We start from the raw sequence: 20,667 nt of genomic DNA, 5'->3' as shown, positions 1-20,667 counted from the left end.
AAAAGAGGACCCCTTCCCCAGCAGACCTGTCCTCAGGCACGCACGCACACACACACACACACACAGGGAGAGGTGCTCCTTCAAGCATTGTGGACCCAGACCATTTAGGGCTTTGAATATCCTCAGACACACCTTCAATTCAGATACTGAATACTGGCAGCCAGAGCAATTCTTTTAAGTCTGGCATGATATGCTGTCTACAGCCCGAAACAGATGGGTTTCCCACCGCATTCAGGGCATAGTGTTTAGCTGATGCACACCCCAAACGTGACAGGAAACCATGCCAATGCTGCATCTTCAGAAAAGAACTGGGCCAAAAAGCACTGGAAAAATCTGCTCCTTTTTAGTGGCCTGGTTTGGGGCTGGACGTGTGCAGTTGTCCTGGCCCTGGCATGAATGACACTGGTGCTGCTCTGCCATGGTTTTTTTGGCCTGCCTGTTTCGAGCCTATATGGTATCGTAGTCAGCAGTCAAGCTGTTGCATTTTGCACTAGCTGCAGCTTCCAAGACTTCTTCAAGGTCAGCCCTACATAGAGCATTTTACAATAGTTTAGTTGGTAGCTTCCCAGTGCATGGACCACTGCCTAATATGACAAACATTAGAGACAAACTGAGGCATTTCTAATGTGAATATCTTTTCAGTATGTTCTCATCAGTTTCTTGGTATTTACATAGCCACTGTCTGTTTTCAGGATGCTTTCCTATACATACACACACCCTTATACATGTATGTAAATGCGTACGCGCGCGCACACACACACCTGCACAAAAATACATATTGAAATGTAAATTGTTTTTCAATTTATCTTCATGAAAGATGTGAATTTTAAAAAATATGTTTTTTACATTTGGGTAGGTGCTAAATTCAATAGATAGCAATGTTTCGATCTAAATTCCAGGATAGTTTGTACTGGAATTCACAAAGATGGCATTTCTAAGCCCCCCTAGTTCTAAGACACTAGAATTTTCAAAAATGCACTGAAAGTGATGTTATCCACACTGCAGAAAATAAAGCAGTTTGACACTACTTTAACTGTCATAACTCTATCCTACAGAATCTGGGATTAAAAGTTCTGGGATTTATAGTTTTGTGATTCATTAGCACTCTCTGACAGATCAGGCTGATTAAATGACCAAACTGCAAATCCTAGGATTCCACAGGATGGAGCCATGACAGTTAAAGTGGTGTCCAACTGCTTTACTTCTGCAGTGTGGATACATCTGTATTTATGGCTCAGACATAATGTTGCTAGTCCAACAAACCATGCTTTGCAAGAAATGCAAGATGAACTTAATTATTCCATCCAGTTCCCTCCATTTCCTCTTGAGTACTGGACTTCAAAGGAAATGGGATTTATTCGTATAATGTTCAAACCAGTGTTTTTATGTGCTCCCTATAAACCACAACTGCAAATTATGATTGCAAAACATGGTTTACAACACTGGCTTCTAAAGAACTAAACTAAACCTATAGTATAATATGTATACTATAAATAATAAACACTAGGTTTTCTGGGCTCTTCCACACTACATGATCATAGCACTATGATTCCACTAACTGCTGTGGCTATATCCTATGGGATCCTGGTATTTGTAGTCTGGTGAGGCTAGCGCTCTGTGACTGAGAATTCCAAATATCCCTCTCTAAACTACAAATCCCAGGAATCCATAGTTTGGAACCATGACAGCTGAGGTGAAATCACTGCACGTAATGTGAAAAGCTCCATGTCTCCTCTTATGGCAGGCATGTGAAAGGAAGCAAGGAAGAATAGGAAATGCTTTTTCTGAACAAGGCCTGTGCCTTGGAATGGAGTGAAGGCATACGACAGAGCAAAGCCAGAACACAAGCACGCCAGGATCTTGTCAGTGCTTTGTTGGAAGACTACCTGTGAACTTTCAATATGCTTTGTTGAGTTCCATGACTCAAGAAACGCAGGATATAAATGTGCAAAATAAATTTAGTCAAAAAATTCTAAGGCATTTCTTTCTTCTTTTCCTACCACTGCTTTCATTGTGATGTAGGAAATTAAACAATAAAACAAAAGCAGATATTTAATAACTGTATCTGAAAATACATCAGGAGCAAGACTCACCTTCTATTTGTGAAAGGGCTTCCTGAGGGAACAGAGTGGGAGAACAGTGTGTCATTCATGCTGGTGACTGGTCTAGGAGGCCTTGAAGGAAGATAAGACAACACTTTAATGCAATAATTCAACAGGCAATCTCAACATATGCAAATTTTATTAGCCAACAGGATGGCAGAATATTCTGTTCTTGCACTCTAATTCTACATGTTAATAAAAGCAGTCCTTACACGGAGCAATAGGACTGTTGGCAAAACACCTTTTCATCTACCGAGGCATTCTCTATACAATTTGCTTTATTTTTTTTTTTTTTTGCTTTACAGAAATAATAATTCTGATGTAGAGAGATCTTGTTGCACCTTTGAGACTAACTGAAAGAAAGAAATTGGCAGCACGAGCTTTTGTAGACTTCAGTCTACTTTCTCAGATTAACATGGCCATGTCTTTGAGTAATTCTGATACATAAAGAGGATGGATAAAACAGAATGCAGAAATTCCTTCAGCACCCTTCAAATTGGTTCTCATTTCACCGATTTCTTGTTAGTATAAGAATCTCTGTTTTAAAAAGAACCAGTTTAGAACCAGGCTGATCTATAAGCAATGCAGCAAACTACTGTACTTTTTAGAATAATGAGAATGCAGTGAAGTCACATTGCAAAAGTAATATATGAAAGAAATATAACAAGTAAAAGTGAAGTTACTTTACTGGTGTAATGAGTAATAGTTTCAAGTTACATTCAAAGGTTGCTTTAAGGTCATTTTAGAAGCATTTTGATAATTAAGCCATTTTAGAACCTATTTTTTTCTCTCTCTCTCTCTCAAAAAACAAACAAACAGTATAGTAGGTCTTCGATAATAGTAGGGGTTTGGCTCTGGGGCCATGTGCAGATGAAAAAATATAATCATGCCCTAGTTTATTCAGTGGGCTGTGGAAATCGGCGGGTAGTCAAATTTTTGCTTTGGAAGCCACCGATAAGGAGGGCCCACTGTAACAGAAAAGCAACAAACACTGCAACAAGTGTAACTGTAATGAACAATACTGTATTGTAATCATTAACCCTATGAGTCACTTGTTCAACACTGGAACAAGTGACAGCAACAGATTACTTCTAAAAATCTGCAATGTGTAACAGGAATTAATTTCCCCCCCAAAAATAATTATCTAAGCTCTGGAAGGAATGCTACTTTTTTTTTTTTAAATCATATATCCACCAGAGATGATTCAATTTCTACTCCAGCAACAACCATATTCAGAGGGTCATAACCTTTGCTCATGACGAATATGCATTATCACTTGTACATTTAAATACAATAAATGCAGCAAATTGGTTGATTGTAGTTATTAGCATTTATAATCCTTGCTTGACCATTGTTTCATAATAACAAGCAGCAATGAAATGATGGCTTGAAATTACAATTCATAGACTCGTAGATAGAATTGTTTGTATATTTTCTGAATGTCAAGCTTGTGTACCTTCTTTATGAAGGGCGTCCCTAGAAGTTTGCCATGGCAACCCTCATCAAAGGATTGTTTGCTATTTGACATGAAAAACTAAAGTCCTTGATGAGGATCTGCTACAACACTTTCTGCATAATGTAATGTTTTAATCGTTTGAATTGTTTTTTAAACTTAGACTGTTTTAAATTTTGTTAGCCGCCTTGAGTCCCTGTATCAGGAGGAAAGCGGGATAAAACAAATATAATAATAATAATAATAATAATAATAATGAGATGGGGTTTACAAATCATCTGTAAAATATTTGCAGGGTGCTGGAATGGTAGGCAGAAACCTAGCCCACATGTTAGTGATTTTGCTATAGATTTGCATAAAATCAGGCTCCGTTACATACCAGTTAGGGGAGCACTAAAGTGCCCTCTCTTGTGAGTAAGTATTAAACTCACAAAAAAGGTGGCAGAAGCTACCATGTAGTAGGAACCATAGCTTTGCTCAGGTAGTTTTATTTGGGCCTCAGAACAGTTGCTTCCCAATCCTGAACAATTTACACTGTAACAGTATAACATCATATGACCTATTTTAGGGAGAGTAGTTCATATGGAGAGACAAGTTTATGCATGTGGCACAGTAGAACCATGCATACAAAAGCCATCTGTGAGAAGGAAAAGGTCAACTGTCAAAATCTGTTGGCTCTTCTACTCTGTGAATAGGAAATGCTGCCAGGAATGAAGGGACTCTTTGCACTTCCTGAAAAAGTTGTAATCCTTCCCTGTCTTTCAAGCCACCAGTTCTAGAATTTCCTGAATATCTCCTCCCTCTTTGTTCTAGAAAAGGGCTTTGAATGAGAATGTCGCTATTTAAATTTTTCTAAGTCTGTTCTAACACTATTTATGACTGATGCCAACAAAACTCTCAAGTTCCTGGCAATACTATACAGATATGTAGAAAGATGTATGCATGAACACACTCAATTTTTTCTTTGTAATGATGAATTTAAAGCTCGTCCGTGGTCCCTGATTTTGCTTGGATAAACTGTCCCTTTTAACCTATGCCTGGATACTACATTCTCACCAGTTAACTATGGAGATAAGGACCAGTCAGAGACTTGGTCCCTTTGTCTCCATTTTAATAGAACTGGAGACATAGGAAGAGGGCGTAAAGAAGGGGGCAAGGGTGGGGAAACTCTGAGATAGCAATACATTGGAGAAGTTGTGTGCTTCTTTTCGCTCTTCCAAAGAATCATACTAAGTAACTACCAGCAAACGTGCAGCACAATGTTTTCATTTAAGTTAAAACCAGTCAACCCGAACATGCTATTTCATATATCAATAAAATATATGTCAGCTTCAGTGACTTACCTATTAAATAATTTCATTGCAGATTTACTGATCATTACATAACTTAGTATTACTAACAAATTAATTTGCTACCTGGAATACACATTCACAATTATAATCAGAATGCCAACCTATTCTGATAAATATTGTTTCCCCCTTACAAACATGTACTAACAGAATAACGTTTTACTTACCAAGTATCTCTTTTGCAGCAGAAATGAAATACAGAAACAAAAACTATTAATTAAGACGAAGTATTTTCTTTTTAAAAATTACTGAAGGTAAGGAAATCCAACCTAATTCAAAATTAACACTCTTATCTTAGGTTTATGCTGGCAGGTATCCTTGTTGTGGGTCAACATGAAAGTACAGTCCTTCAAATCTAACTGCATAAGATCAGAACATTTGTTATATTTTGACATAATTGCTAATGACATTTTTATTTTTTTTAAAAAAAAGTTAAACATAGAGATTGGCAACATAGTATTGTATATTCAAGGCCACTGTTACAGTATTTGCCTTCCTAAAATTTAGATAGTATAGCATAGAATATGAAACATACATAATGCCATCTGATAACTGGATTTAAACAGCTAAGTACATCTGTCTGTTTTCTAGGTCTAGATATAATGGATGTTGGAAAGGACTCAGTTCATACAACAGAATTTCTCCCTTTTCTCTCTCTCTCTCCGTACCAGCTGTTCCTAAGACTACACAACCCATATTTTGATGGTATATTTACTGTAGGGAGGCAGGAAAATGCATTATCCTCACTGTTCCATTGAAAAAAGCCATTTCATCCACAATTATTTAGATACCACAGAGATAATTTACAAACTGAAGGCCAATGTATCTATGTGAAAGATTAATGGATAAATATAAATAAATAAATATAAATAAAACTTTATTTATATACCGCCTTTCCTGTAGATCAAAGAGGTTCACAACATAGTAAGCATGTGACACATGTCACAGTACAAAACAATAAAATGGCTCAGTAATTACAATCACAATTTCATACAATTTCCTAAAAACCTGAACCATATACAGATCCTTAAAACCAGGATGCGGCCTGCGGGGGTCTGCCGACCGGCCCTTGGCTGCTGTTGCTGCCGCTGCCGCCGCGGCGGCCACCCGTCACAGCTTTTTGCTGCTCTGGGCGCCGCCATTTTGGGCGGCAAAATGGCGGCGAGGTTGCGCGAGACTTCGTGGCCATTTTGGGCAAAAAATGGCAGCGCCCATAGCGGCCTCTGGGGCTATGGGCGCCACCATTTTTTCGCCCAAAATGGCGGGGAAGGTCGCGTGAGACTTCACCGCCATTTTGTCGCCCAAAATGGCGGTGCCCAGAGCGGTGAAAAGCCGCGGCAGCAGCCGCGGCGGGCCTCTAGGAGGGCTCCGACGGCAGCAGGGGGCCTTTGGGAGGCCCTTTGCTGTCGCTGCGGCCCTCCAGGAGGGCTCCAATGGCGACAAGGGGCCTCTGGGAGGCCCTTTGCCGTCGCTGGGGCCTTCCAGGAGGGCTCCGGCGACGGCAGGGGGCCTCTCAGTGGCCCTTTGCCGTCGCTGGGGCCCTCCATGAGGGCTCCGACAGCGGCAGGGGGCCTCTGGGAGGCCCGGTGCCATCGCTGGGGCCCTCCAGCGCTGGTGGCCCCCACCAGCTTTTTTGCTGGTCTCTGACGGGCCAACAAAGATGGGGAGGCCTGGCCCCCGGAGGGTGGAAGCTCCACCCCGGTGCGCGGCTCCGCCCCTGGAGGGTGGAAGCTCCACCCCCTGACACGCGGCCCTGCCCAGAAGGGTGGAAGCTCCACCCCCGGCATGCGGCCCCGCCCCGGAGGGTGGACGCTCCACCCCCCGGCACGTGGCCCCGCCCCAGAGGGTTGAAGCTCCACCTCCGGCTTCGGCCCCCCAGTCGCCTGAGGGACAGCAACCCGGCTCCCGGCTCAAAAAGGTTGCCTACCCCTGCTTAAAACCATCAGTTGTGTGTGTGTGGGGGGGGAACTCCTTATTCTAAACAGAATCGGGAGGATATGCTACTTGAAAGAGGTGGGTTTTTAATGCCTTCTTAAAGGCTTCTAATGTAGAACAGAGTTGGATCTTTTCTGGGAGTGCGTTCCAGAGGGTAGGGGCTGTCGCCGTATAAGCCCTCCGGTGAGTTGCTGCTAGTTTTACCTTGGGGCAATCAAGTAAAAATTTCCTCGTTGTTCTGAGAGTGCGGGGTGGATTATGTAGGGAGAGGCGCTCCCTCAAGTAACTCGGGCCCAAGCCATGTAGGGCTTTATAGGTAACGACCAACACTTTGTATTGCGCCCGGAAGCTAATAGGCAGCCAGTGGAGAGATTTAATATAGGTGTTATGTGGTCCGATCTCGGAGTACCTGTGATCAATCTGGCTGCTGCATTCTGAACTAGCTGTAGCTTCCGAACCTGGTACAAAGGTAGCCCCATGTAGAGCGCATTACAGAAATCCAAGTGAGAGGTTACCAGTGCATGTACTACAGTTTCAAGGTCCTTTCGATCCAGACAGGGATGCAGTTGGCGTATCAGCCGAAGCTGATACCAAGCACTCCTGGCCATCGCATCTACTTGAGATGATAACTGTAGGGATGGATCCAGGAGTACTCCCAAACTGTGAGCTTTATCCTTTAGGGGAAGCATAACCCCATCAAGGATAGGATGACAAATTTCCCTATCTGGACTTGGTGTACCTATCACAAGTACCTCTGTTTTCTCTGGATTCAGCTTGAGTTTGTTTTTCCTCATCCAGCCCATTACTGACTTCAGGCAGGTATCCAGAGGGGAGGTGCCATCCTTAGTCACTGTATCAGTCGGTGACATGGAGAGATAGATCTGGGTGTTATCAGCTTACTGATAACACCGTGCTCCATGCTTCTGGATGATCTCTCCCAGTGGCTTCATGTAAATGTTAAACAGCGTGGGGGATAGAATGGCGCCCTGTGGAACACCAGATGTCAGCTCTCTTTTACGAGAGCAACTATCCCCCAGCCTCACCGACTGGAACCTTCCCGAGGTAGGATCGGAACCACTGGAGGGCAGTGCCCCTGATACCCAACTCTCTCAGGCGTTTCAGAAGGATACCGTGGTCAATGAATAACTTATTACAGGTAAAATGTAGGGCTAGGATCTCAAAATCTTGGAACTAGACCTATATGACTGTCTGTGGGTTTTTTATGTGTTGTATTCCTTGAACAACAGCACCTTCCCACATTGTACATGCAGCTCTCTGCCTTAATACTTCTCAGGGGAGTCCAGACGCATCATAAACTGTATTTCAAAGCAGGCAAGTTTGAACAGCACTATGTGCATCATGGAAGTCTGCTGCTCAAATAAAAATCACTCCTCTTGAATTTCGCTGTGTCTAAGCAGCATCATGAATGTCAGTTATATTATAAATTTAAATAAACAAAATGTTTTTACTTAAAAGGTTTCTGACAACTAGCAATATTGTTATAGAAAATACACTGTAAAATGTGTTAGATGATCACCTGGACCCTGTGGGTGGAGTCAGGGCACAGCATCCACATGCTGGATGCCCGAACCTTGCCCCCCAGGGTACCATTTTGGCATGTGCCAGTCCACATGGCATGCACCATCATGATGCCCCTCTGGTGCTGCATCCACATGATGCAGCACCGAAGGGGCGTCATAAAGCTGCACTGCCACGGCTATGGTGCTGCTTGCAGGGTGCAAAAAGGAGCTGATTTTTGCGGCTCCTTATTGTGCTCTCCAGAGGCAGGATCAGGGCCGTGGTGGCCCCGATCCAGCCAGTAAAGAGGTGGCTGTAGACTACCCCTTTGGGGCGGTTTCTATAGCCCCCAAGTTAATAAAAACTGTAAAGCACTTTGTAAAGTTTCAGACAACTGTCGTGGTCAAAGTATAATCTTTATCTGTAAAAGCTATGCTCTGTATACCCCTGCATGTAAAAAGTACCATATACGGCAATATTATAGAATAGCAAACAAGCACAGTACTTTACTGCAGGTTTCAATCGCAACACACCAAATGTTAAATATAAGAACACAGTTTAGCAGCCAGAGAGGTAATTGTTCTCTGGGGGGTCTGCATTAGCATATTACATTGATATAAAACAGAGAGTTAAAACTACAGTGTTTGGTGCAGCATTTATTAAATAGAATTCAACAAAGTTTGAGTGTATTTACTACTTTCCATTTACATACACTGTTTGGGGCACTTACACTGGTAAACACCATGTTAAAGCCAGTGCATAATGCCAGTAGAAATGTTTGTCCTTAGTAAAAATGACTGCTGCAGGCAGAAAGAGGACTTTGCTAGCATGAGTCTAGCATTAAAAGTGGTTGCAATATCCCTTTGCTTGGATGCTTGCCTAGAGCTTTTTTCATGATACAGTTTATCTTTCATTAGATTTAAGAATAAAAACCACTCTAGTAAGAAGATATTCTTAAAGACTTTGTGTAGCTTTTCTTTTCTCCCATTCTAATTTATGTCAGTTGTCCTGCATGTGAGGCTTTCACCACAACTTGTGCATTTTTATTTCTGTATCTTTCTAGTCACCATTACCTCTACTCTCTCAGTCAGAAAAAAGGTTGCACATGGAGCGGCACTTAAGGAACCATACCTTCCAACTCTCCTTATTTGTCAGAGTCAGTCCCAATCAATCTATTGTTGTCTTACCGTTTCAGCTGCTTTCAAAATGTCCCAGCTTCTCTCTCTTCTTCCCCCTTTCCCTTAGCTTACTTCAACTGATGCAGTCAAAGTGCAAAAGTAATTTTCATTCAATTAACTCAGCAAGGTAGAGAGGAGAGGAGGAGGCACAATCTTGCCCTTCCCTGTAAACTCAGGCAAAAGCAAAGTAGTACAGCCTATCCTAGCTTGTGTGTTTTCTTTTTTAAAACATCTCATCTTGACTACACTCTGATGTTGCTTGGCCACACACATCACAGTTTTCATCTGTGAAATACTGGAGAGTATGAGAAGGGTGAGGGGGAATATCTTAAGATCAAAATAGACCAAATACCTGACTGCTTTTTTACAGTCCTTAATTTCCCTACATTTATCCTTTTGGTTGGCCCAATAAAGATATTGCAACAGGTTTGATTTGAGATCCCCCCCCCCCCCCCCCCGGTATGGCCAAATGCAGCTACCTTGAAAGTTTTATATCCCAGGATGCCTTCTTGTATTAAAACACACTGGTTGTAATCCAGCTAACGTTAGTTATGATGAGGGTTGAGATCCTTTGCATACTAAGTTCCAACAAATAAACACAGATAAAGTAAGGCTACATGTCTCATTGAAAACACCAGGATGAAATTAATCACAAACAGTTCCTTCCAGTCATTTCAATGGGCTATGATCTCAGTCCGCTTTTGTAGATGGGGACAATTTCCTATCATATACAGTTTTTATTGAAGGGAGAAAAAGAGCTAGAGACCAGAGTAATTTCTCTAGATCTTAGTTAACACAATGATGAATTTCATGGATTTCAATTCCAATATAGCCATCAGTTTTCTCCTCATGTGGAAATATATTAAAACAAAGCTGTTTTTCAGGGCAAGAACTCCCACACTGTTGGGTCAGGTCATCTGCTGCAGGTGGCACAGTTTGGAGTGAATGGGTAAAGAAAGGAATTGGTGTCTCAGTTGGGCAGCAAGACATTTTAACCTATTGGCCCTAGCAGCAGCAGTAGTGTGTGTTCACATAGGAAAGAGAGAGCACCGTGGCTATGTTTGAAACAGGGTTAGCTCAAATATTAGATAAGCTCCTTCATTTAGTAGATTTTGGTGTTGGAAACAAAGTGGAATGTGTTGTTCATTTGTTATTGTAGTTTTACTGCCAGGAATGAGGAAAGACGCTTGTGGGATTTTCTCCCTCAAATGACAAAACAGTATGGAGAGTATGGGTACTATGTATCTAGACTTATGGGAGGGCAATTTTTGTAATGCTTCAAGGAAAGAAATGTTATAAACCACCCCTGGATTCAGAAAGTAAAAAGCAGGCCAGTACCCCAGTGTTTTGTTACATTTGACACATGCATAAAATACTGATTCCAAATTCTCATCACACAGGTTATCTTAGCACTACAGTTTACAATACTACTGCAAAGCTGGCTGGAAGGGAGTTATGATCATAGCAATAGTGTCACAATTGTGACTAAGCAATGAATTTGAATACTGAACAGTAACCTAGATTTATTGACACATAGTTTCTCTATTTGCAACCATTACTCAGTCATGATTGTGGGGATTGCTGACACCAGAGCATGGGGAAATGATGTTTCCTTCAGCTATGGGGGAGTCGGGCTATGACGGGTTACTCATTTAAGTTAGTTAATTAAGTATACTTAACTAAATAACTGATGTAGAATACTGGTCATGTTATCTTAGCTACATTGATTTTAGCTTGCGAAGGGAGTGCTCATTTTCTTCACCCAAGCCCCACAATGGTTAAAATATGTATGTTTTTAATGTTTGCTTTATGTGTGAAGCTATTGGCTTACTGGTTTTTTTAAAATGACACAAGGGCAAATTCTTCAACATGTTAACGAGCTACGAGCTACAATATTTCATCAATTATTCACAAAATGGTTTACTTTACATTTGTCCTCTGACTCTTTTGGTCTTGATTATCCTTTCAGCAGATTCTTTCTGTTAAATAATCAGTATACAGTTAACAAAGCTTCTGATACAAAAACTCATGTTTACAAAGTCTTTTTATATCAACCCAGCTCCTGCTTTTCTTCCTTCTCCTGTGTCTAGCTGGATTTTTTTTTTTGACACCGGCATTGTGAAGCCTTGGGATGATGAAGGAGGGCTAGAGAAATACAAACTTTTCATGTTGTGCTGCAGCGATATGTCTGCAGTAAACAATGCAATAAAGCCTGAGCTGGGAAAGAATGGGATTCTGTGTAAAGAATTCCAAATGTAGCAGCATGTGCCTGACCACAACAGACAAAGTAAACAGCAGCTGTCTCCAGAATCTCTTACTATGGATACAACAAAACAGAGAAAAGCAGAGCACATAAGGCTGCCTCACCAGCATGTTAAAAAAACCCCCACAGACCTATACATTTGGCCACCTAAATGGAAATCATAAGGAAAGTGGAAGGTTAGTGAAAGAAGTTATTCCTGGATGAATTTTGGAAGAAGCCCTCAAGTGGGATCTAGAAGATACAAAATGGTTTTGTTTACTTATGCAAAGTTTACCTGACTCAGGTCCTGTCAGCATTGGGCATGCTACTCTGGGGAACAGTCTGGAGTATCTTGGTCCCAAAGCTGCCCCAGCCTACCTCATGACCTTAGGCCCTCCGTTCTGATGCCAGATGACTGTTTGCACACATGTCCTACTGTGCTACCTGGTGTGGCTACCGCATTGGTGAGTTACTAATCCTGAGGTCAGAATGAGGTGCCCAGCTGTGGTCCCATGGCTGGGCAACTTGTTCTGACCTCAGAGTGACCCACTGCCATGATGGTGGCACAATAGGACAAGTTTCAAACAGCCACTCATTGTTGGAACAGAGAGAATTTTGAAAATTCATATTAAGAGGGGTATACCCCAAGTTTGGCACTGAACAGGTTTGGGCCCTGTATCATCTGCAGTTCCTGCTGAGAGGATGGTGTGTGTGTGTTTTATTTGGCTTGTGGAGACAGGGCCTTGGTTGTTTTATTTCACACATGTGTGACATTACTTTTGAATAAAAGGTTGGCTGAAACACATTGGACTGCTTCCTTTGTGTGTGTGGAGTGTATGAATCTGTTCCTATTCTTTCCACATTATTTCTACCTCTGGTACCAAACAAATAATGCCTATGAACATATCCATTAACTGGGATATACATGTTCTTTTAGGGTTTTTTTCTTTCTGTTTTGTAGTCTAAGAAACCAAATGGGTTGAGTTCCATCATTTCAAACCAATTCTTTTGAGCATTACAAATTTATTGTCAAAACCAATTTTTAACTAAGATGCAGCCTTTGAAAGCATTAATCACTGAGTTTAAAGAAATAGAGCATTTCAGCTATTCAACACAGCTTCTGATAAGATTTTAGTGTAGATTTTCAATTTATTACTATAATACATTGATTAGCCTTATAATAACTGCTCATTTATTTAGAATGATCTTAGTAATCATTGCACAGTATTTAATATCCATGTGAGATTCTTCATGTCAGAGAAGGCTTAGTGACTTCCAACAGTGCAGGCAACCACAGACAGTCGTTATGTAACATAATATTCCTTGTGCTTATTACATCACATACACAATAGGGATACATACAAATACAGAATGATTAGCTACATGGAGAAGAAATTTTGACTTAAGGCTGATAAAACAGAACATAAAAATAAACCTATTAAAGGTCTGTACTACTTAAAGACATTTACATCATGGGTGAAGTAGTTAATATACAAAAACTATCTGAGTAAGCCTGAATATTTCTCAATATACTAGGAATAAGGGCCAGAGTCCTACTTGTTTAGTTTGGATAGTTATGGTGATGGAGGTGAAAGTGGTGAAGGCAAGAAGAAAATTGTGTTGGCAAGGAAGAAGCCACCATCGGCGTCAAAGAGAAAAAGGAGGCTGCTGGCTCCAGCTCTCTATACTTCAAAGGTTTGGCTTCTACACGTACTCAGAACCAAAACAGTGAGTGCAGGGTGGCTAGAATAATTACCTCCTCCCTGGCCAGGAGACTGTTGAAACTACCTCATCTATACTATCCTAGTTCCTTAGAAGCCAGGCATAGAGGAGCCATGTGTGGACTGCCCCTCCCCACTGGGAACCAGGCATTTGAGGGCTTGGTGGCATGTAGCTGGTGCCAACACAGAACAACCACTTCTGCAAGCAGTTGTTTCATAGTGGTGTGCCCCTATGGGAATGTGGTCTATCCTTGTTAGAATGACCCTATACACATATCTTATTATAGGAGGTCTAAATTCTGCTAGTTCCACCTATAGTGGACCCAGTGAATTGCTGGGACTTACATATATGTTAGTATACCATTTGTAATTGATTCATCAAGTGTGTTTGAGCCTAGCAACTGGATTTAGGGCTGAATGATTATATATCCCTGTGACCACTTTTTCAAAGTGCTGTGGGAACTTAATTATTTACACGTCAGGCAGATATTCCATGGACTCAAATCTACTTGATTATTAGAGGCCTAATTTTCACCAAGGTTCATACTGGGATGCATAACTCCAGAGAACAAGCAGGAACTCATATTGATTATTGTGCCTGAAAGTAAAAGGTTATCTGTACAGAGAATGTGTGCGTGTGTGTATGTGTGTATGTATTAAAGAGATGTGTTATATCTATGTCTTTGCTCTGATATATCACTTTTTTTTCTAAATGGAATATTTTCTTTGGACTGCATTCAGTAATGTGACTCTTAAGATATGAGTTACCTGTAAATTTGGCGCATTTTCTTGATAATAGTTTAGGGATGTGGGGCAATTCCCCCCAAATGACTAACACAGCGATTGAGATTTTTTTTCCATTTAGTTCTGAAAAAGGTAAAAATCTGGAAAAATCCCAAACCAATCTGGGTTCAAAAAGGTATCCCTTCTCTGCAATCTTCAGTGCTGGATCAGTCCAGCACAAACTGTCTGCTACCTCTCAGGGCCTGAAATTAGCAAAGCCCTCTGAATAATAAAATTACCTTGCACCCTCCCCCAAATTGGGGGGAATACTCTAGGCCTTCTTATATCTGACATATTCAGCATACCTTAATATCATTCTGGCTATTTTCTTCCATTCTGCAAAGCCACCCCTGCTACCTCTTTCCCACAGTATGTGACACAGCATGGCAGATTATCGTATCTTAAAATTTCTCTACTATTTGGATCTTCATTTGAGTGACAGAGAATGTCTGGGGCTTGTAACACACATCCATCCTTCTGATGTGAGTTTTCGAGCCTCCAAAAGTCTTCTCTGAGCCTGAGAAGTTTACTGGTATCTGTGTTTTTAAACCCACGCAATGACCAATAATCTGAAAATTTCAGAGAATTTATTGAAAAAAAATTAGAAAAGCAAAGTCAATTTCTATTTTCCCCCCAAACATGCTTTACTTTTCAGATATTTAATGGTTTAAATGGCCAAAACCAGAACTGGATCAAATTAACCTTTGAGTCCTACTAAATAAAGGACTTGCTATACTGAAATTCAGAACAATAATTCCAGAATACATTTTTTTTAAAAAAGTTTGTAATGTAATTACAGCATTTGATTTAAAAAAGTTCACTTTTCCTTCCACATTTTTTTTTGGACTTTACAGTATCACACAGGTGAGCCAAAAGGTAAAGGTAAAGGTATTCCCTGTTGACAAGGTTGTCAAGTCATGTCCGACCATAGGGGGTGGTGTTCATCTCTGTTACTAAGTTAAAGAGGCAGCGTTGTCAGAGACTGTTCTGTGATCATGTGGCCAGCATGATTGCACAGAACGCTGTTTACTTTCCCGCCGGAGTGGTACCTATTTATCAACTTGTATTTGCATGCTTTTGAACTGCTAGGTTGGCAGAAGCTGGGACTAGTGACAGGAGCTCACCCCATCATGTGGTGCCTGGGTCTTGAACTGCCATCCTGCTGATCTTGCAATCAACAGATTCAGCATCTTAACTACTTGAGCCACTTCATCCCCGCATCCCAAAAAGATGAATAAATCCATGCCACAATTTGGTAGTTTAATAAACAACATTATATATAGGAAGGAAAAGTCCCTTTATGCCCTCAAATCAGAATAACTAGTAGGCCTAATAACAAAGGCTATTATCTCCAGAGCACAGAAATACTTACACAATATGAGCCAAGTTTAGAGGTTTTTCAGGCTGGTCAGGGAACATTGGGTGCAAAGGTTCACGGCTGGAAGCACAGCTTAAAGACTTGCTAAGTGCATTAGTTAGCTTCTTAGCAGGTGATTTCTGGGAGGAACAAGGAAGGAAAGGTAATTTGGACAGGTAAGATTTAAACTGTTTGTGCTACCACAGAACTATGGGAAAACAGAATGTTCTACTTCCTATGGATTTGCTTCCTGCCACTAGACCGTGTTTACTCAGTGGTTCAGTATCATGTCCTGAACTGAATCCTTTTACACCTGATAATGGTTTACAGCTTCTTATGGGGGAGGTATTGTATTTACTTACATATATGTGAGCCCTCAAGTCTATTTCTCTCTCCCAACAATACGAAGGGTGGAAAAGGGTGCAAGTTAATCCAAGGCCCACTTCCAATCCCTCCGCATTACTACATTCACAGAGAAAAGCAATACTTGATTTTCAGCCTCCCTTTGTTTTCTCATAAATTGACACCAGCCATCTGACCTGTAAACACCTGACACCCACACACCTATCAGTTGTTGATTCAGCCCATAATCTTCATGATCCCTTTCACACTACTCTCAGTCTCAGGGGAAGGCAATGGTAACCCCTCTCTGAAGAAGACTGCCAAGAAAACCATGATAGGTTCACCTTAGGGTTGCCATACATCAGAAATGATTTGAAGGCACACAACAAATATAACATTAAGACTGAGTATCATGGCAATATCCTATGGAGCCTGGGGTTTGCTGTTTGGACATGTATCATAGCTTTCCGGTAGAGAATTCTAAATGTACTACCTTAAATGGAAAATCCCAGAATTCTATGGAATGGAGCCATGCTAATTGAATCACAGTGCTATAACTGTAAAGGGCTCCATGTTAAGACTAAATGCAGCAGACCTAAATGTTGACTTCTCTATTTTTTCTTATCTTCTATGTCAGGGGCAGGAAATGTTTGGTCCTCCTGGTGTCTGACTAACAGCTCTCATTAGCCCAGCCCAACATGGCCACAGCTAAGGAATTGTGGGAGTTGTCATCTGCAACATTTAGAAAATGCAAAGGTTCCCTATTTTGTTCATTTGTACCACATAACTTGATTAAGACTTATGGAGAACTCAGAAGGTTGTGGCATTTTGGTTGGTCCAAACTACTGCCCAATAATCCATTTTGTTTCCTCTTGTTTCCCCCTAGGGACCGGAACTGCTATCTGTGAGTTTTTTAAATGAATACTGTACCTGATCAACTACTCATGACACAGTCACATCTAGAAATCAGCAAAGATTTCTGTTACTGAGAAAAAGGTCATGTAAGTCATAAAAGTGGCAGAAATGAACAGATGTGTATCAATATCATTCCTTTTGTGGTATATGAATCAACCTTCATCCAGGCACCCTTTACACAGTCAAATAACTATGTCCCAAAAGTAAGAGTTCAAAAGCAATTATTAAAATAGGATGTTCCAGGTTAATTCACCCCAATGAGTGAGTAAGCTACCTACCTAGTATTGCTAAGCTAGAAATCATAGCTGTTCATTTCTTAGCTTTTGCTTATTGTATGCAAACCCATCAGAGGCATCAATCTACACACATAGTATGTTTGTACTGCAGTAGTCTAGTTTGTATTCACTGTCTTTATTGTACATCACTCCTTTCTAATAATGCAGCTGCCATCACTCCATGACATGAATCCCAGAGGCTGAGGGCTCTATCAACCTGATCCACAGCCCAATTAACCTGCCCTTATACATGCTTCAAAGCATGTATAATTGATTAAATGGAATCTATTACTAGGAAAATGTGCATACTGTAGATTAATATCATACATGAGCTTGAATCTAACAAACGTATACTAATTTGTGAAGTTGAAGGCTTTCATGGCTGGCATCCATAGTTTTTTGTGGGTTTTTCAGGCTATGTGACCATGTTCTAGAAGAATTTATTCCTGACGTTTCGCCAGCATCTGTGGCTGGCATCTTCAGAGAAAAGCAGATGCCAGTCACAGATGCCGGTGAAACGTCAGGAATAAACTTTCCTAGAACATGGCCACATAGTCCGAAAAACCCACAAAAAACTATTATATTAATTTTCTTATGATTCTGAGCTAGCCATATACTGGATCACTGATATAAATTGATATCCTCATACATGTTGCAGCTGGATGCAAAACAGAGTTTATGGTGGGCAATCCAGTTCATGAGGGCTAGGCAAGCAGTGTGGTGTACTGCTTTGAGCACTGGACTATGACTCTAGAGATCAGGGTTCAAATCCCTGCTCAGCCATGGGTGACCTAGAACAAGTCACATTCTTTCAGCCTCTGAGGAAGGCAAGGGCAAATCTCCTCTGAACAAATCTTGCCAAGAAAACCCCATGATGTGTCTGCTTTAGGGTTGCCATTTGCTGGAAATGACTTGAAGGTACACAACAACAACAACAACAACAATAACAACGCTAGGTGAACTATTTTGGAGTGAAGAAATTACAGTAACTAAATGATATTGAATATATATCATGCCTACATTTCTACTGAAGTTAAATTAACAGGTTTAATAAAGAAATGAATACTCTGTAAATAATACACATCATTCTTTTCAGGTGTACATTCCATTGAGATGCCATAGTTCTCTTTAGATATACATCTAATAACATATCAACCACAGAACAGAAAAAGCCAACTTATTTGACTATGTCCTATGAAAACAAACAACTTACTGTGGAAACAGTTTTATATTCCAAGAACCGCCTGCAGCTGTCCTGACATCCAGTACAGTATTAACATGTTGGACAGTTCAAATTCACACTGAGGATAGCCACACTGTCCAGTTCTTCCCATTTTTCATCTCAGAACTGACTGGGAACAGGGACCACAACTGGGGCTTCTCCATTATAGAGATGTTTAGCTAAATTGGCAACTTTAGTTTTCTATCTGTGGTTTTAAGGGAAACAATTCAGTCAGTTCCAACTCCCATCCTTGTTTTTTTTTCCTTTCTCTCTCTGACTGGTGGAGTTCAAACAGTCTGCAGCAATTCATGAACCTTCCCTTACCCATGACGTGTATTCTTTCATTTGATGCTGGTTGCTATGGGAACCACTGGCATGTCCCCTCCAGAAGCAATCTTGACAGAGCTGGTAATTGTGACACTGTTGGCATCGATAGCGAAATCCCATCATGCTCTCACTATGGCAGTAGGAACACTCAACGGGGTGGAAGACTACAGGAGAAATAAATTTAACAGCAAAACAAAACAATCAATGCAGCATTAAAACTCATGCCATTAACAGCGTTGCCCTTTGTGTCTGTTGATTTTCAACATCAAATGTTATTCTGAAATTGGCTGAAATCTAAATGTACAAGATTCACATTTTCCCCAACAGACAAAGAAGCATCTGTTACTGTCTAAAAGAAAATGTCTTCTGGTAAACAGAAAAACCAACACAGGGAAAATCTACTTTTATCAATTGGGAAAGGTAGGGGGATATTGGGGTGGGTGGGGGGTGGGAGCACAAATGCTTTAGGAGACAACAGTTACTAGAGCTATACTGAATACTTGGCAGCTTGATCTTATGCTGAGCTGGCACTCCTAAATACAGTCAGCCCTCCTCATTCACAGATTTTTTATCCATGGATTCAAGCATCTATAGCTTGAAAATATATTTTTTAAAAGTATACATTTCAAGTAGCAAACCCTGATTTTGCCATTTTATATAAGGGACACAATTTTGCTAGGCCATTACATTTAATGGGACTTGAGCATCCATGGATTTTGTTATCTACAGGGGCAGAGGGGGCTGGAACAAAACCCCAGTGGATAACAAGGGCCCACTGTATATGGAAATCACATTGGAGGCTCACAAAAAGACCTGTATTTTTTTAAAAAAAAAAAAATAAGCAGAAATATAGCAATGGTCAGGTTTTTTTTTATATTGGTGTATATACAATTCTCCTAGGATTACACATAACCTCATATGAAAATTGTACTAAAATCTTTGGCTAGTGAAAAGAGGAATGTAAAATAGTGATGTAAATCTTCTGTTGTCTTAATTCGTGTGTGTGACAGCAAGACACCAATTTCCCCTTTCTCACTTGAAAGATGGGCATGTTATTTCTTTTTATTCTTGAGATAGTTTTCAAATGTTCTAAAATTATTTTTGTTTTGAACAAATTGCATATAATTGAACAAAATGCATAATTTTTGAAAATTACATAGCTAAATCTCAAAAGCTGCTGTCTTCTTGCATTAACTTTTACAATTTAGAAGCACTGGGTTTGTTATTTGTGCTAGTCCTTCCATGCTTGCTGTGTACTTTCATCCAGAACAGGTGGTTTTGAGCAGACATTTTTGCACAAAGTATAGAAAACTCAATGAAAAGCAAAGTTATCCTCTTCTCGCTCCGGTGACAAGAACTATTGTGGAGGCTGGCAATTTCTTGAAAAGCTGTCACAATGTGTTAACATAGTCTCTTTAAATGAGAATGAGAAATACTGCAAAAATTCTTCATATCTCTAGAAAGAAAGTAACCACAGCATGGAAAACACCACGAATCTGCTTCTCTGAGCAACAACTTCATTAATGCCTGATTAGAGACAATGTGTCAGAATTCACATTAACTGGCTCTTTGCACCTAACATGCAGGAGTTTAAAAATGCAAGCAGGATAATCTAGGAAAGGACTGATATTGTATGCAAACTGAGCAGGGCTGAAGTTGGAATATAACCATTTGCACCACTGATACATATCTAAGGAATATTGTTCTTATGGAGCTGGCTCTTTTTTTTGGGGCAGAGAGGTAGCAGAGAGTATGAGGGAATGACAAAAACCCTATTCTGCCATTTTGTAAAACAGAAATAGTAAACGCACAATGTGGGAGTTGCATAGTCTTTCCTTACTCTATGGGTGGAGAGCGATGGTCTGAACAGGTGGGCCTCCTCTACTTCAGGATCAGAATTCAAAATGATCTTGACAGATTGGAGAGATGGGCCCAAACTAAGAAAATG

General features: G+C 40.6%; 1 protein-coding gene across 16 annotated transcripts in view; it reads right to left on the bottom strand.

The window, feature by feature from the left end:
• DTNA (dystrobrevin alpha) overlaps positions 1-20,667 on the bottom strand; it is a 293,386-nt gene that overhangs the window by 51,541 nt on the left and 221,178 nt on the right. For all 16 annotated transcript variants that reach the window (XM_089517250.1, XM_089517254.1, XM_089517253.1 and 13 more), the window contains 3 exons: positions 18,717-18,883; positions 15,654-15,778; positions 2,094-2,174 (listed from right to left, as the gene is read on the bottom strand). In XM_089517250.1, the coding sequence (XP_089373376.1) occupies positions 2,094-2,174; positions 15,654-15,778; positions 18,717-18,883 (373 nt within the window). The remainder of the gene's footprint in view (positions 1-2,093; positions 2,175-15,653; positions 15,779-18,716; positions 18,884-20,667) is intronic.

Source organism: Sceloporus occidentalis, unplaced genomic scaffold (assembly GCF_023333645.1).
Source record: "Sceloporus occidentalis isolate IW3139 unplaced genomic scaffold, rSceOcc1.0.p SCAF_3, whole genome shotgun sequence".
NCBI lineage: Eukaryota > Metazoa > Chordata > Lepidosauria > Squamata > Phrynosomatidae > Sceloporus > Sceloporus occidentalis.
The sequence above is the reverse complement of the archived record's forward strand: the minus strand, read 5'-3'. Positions and strand labels throughout refer to the sequence as shown.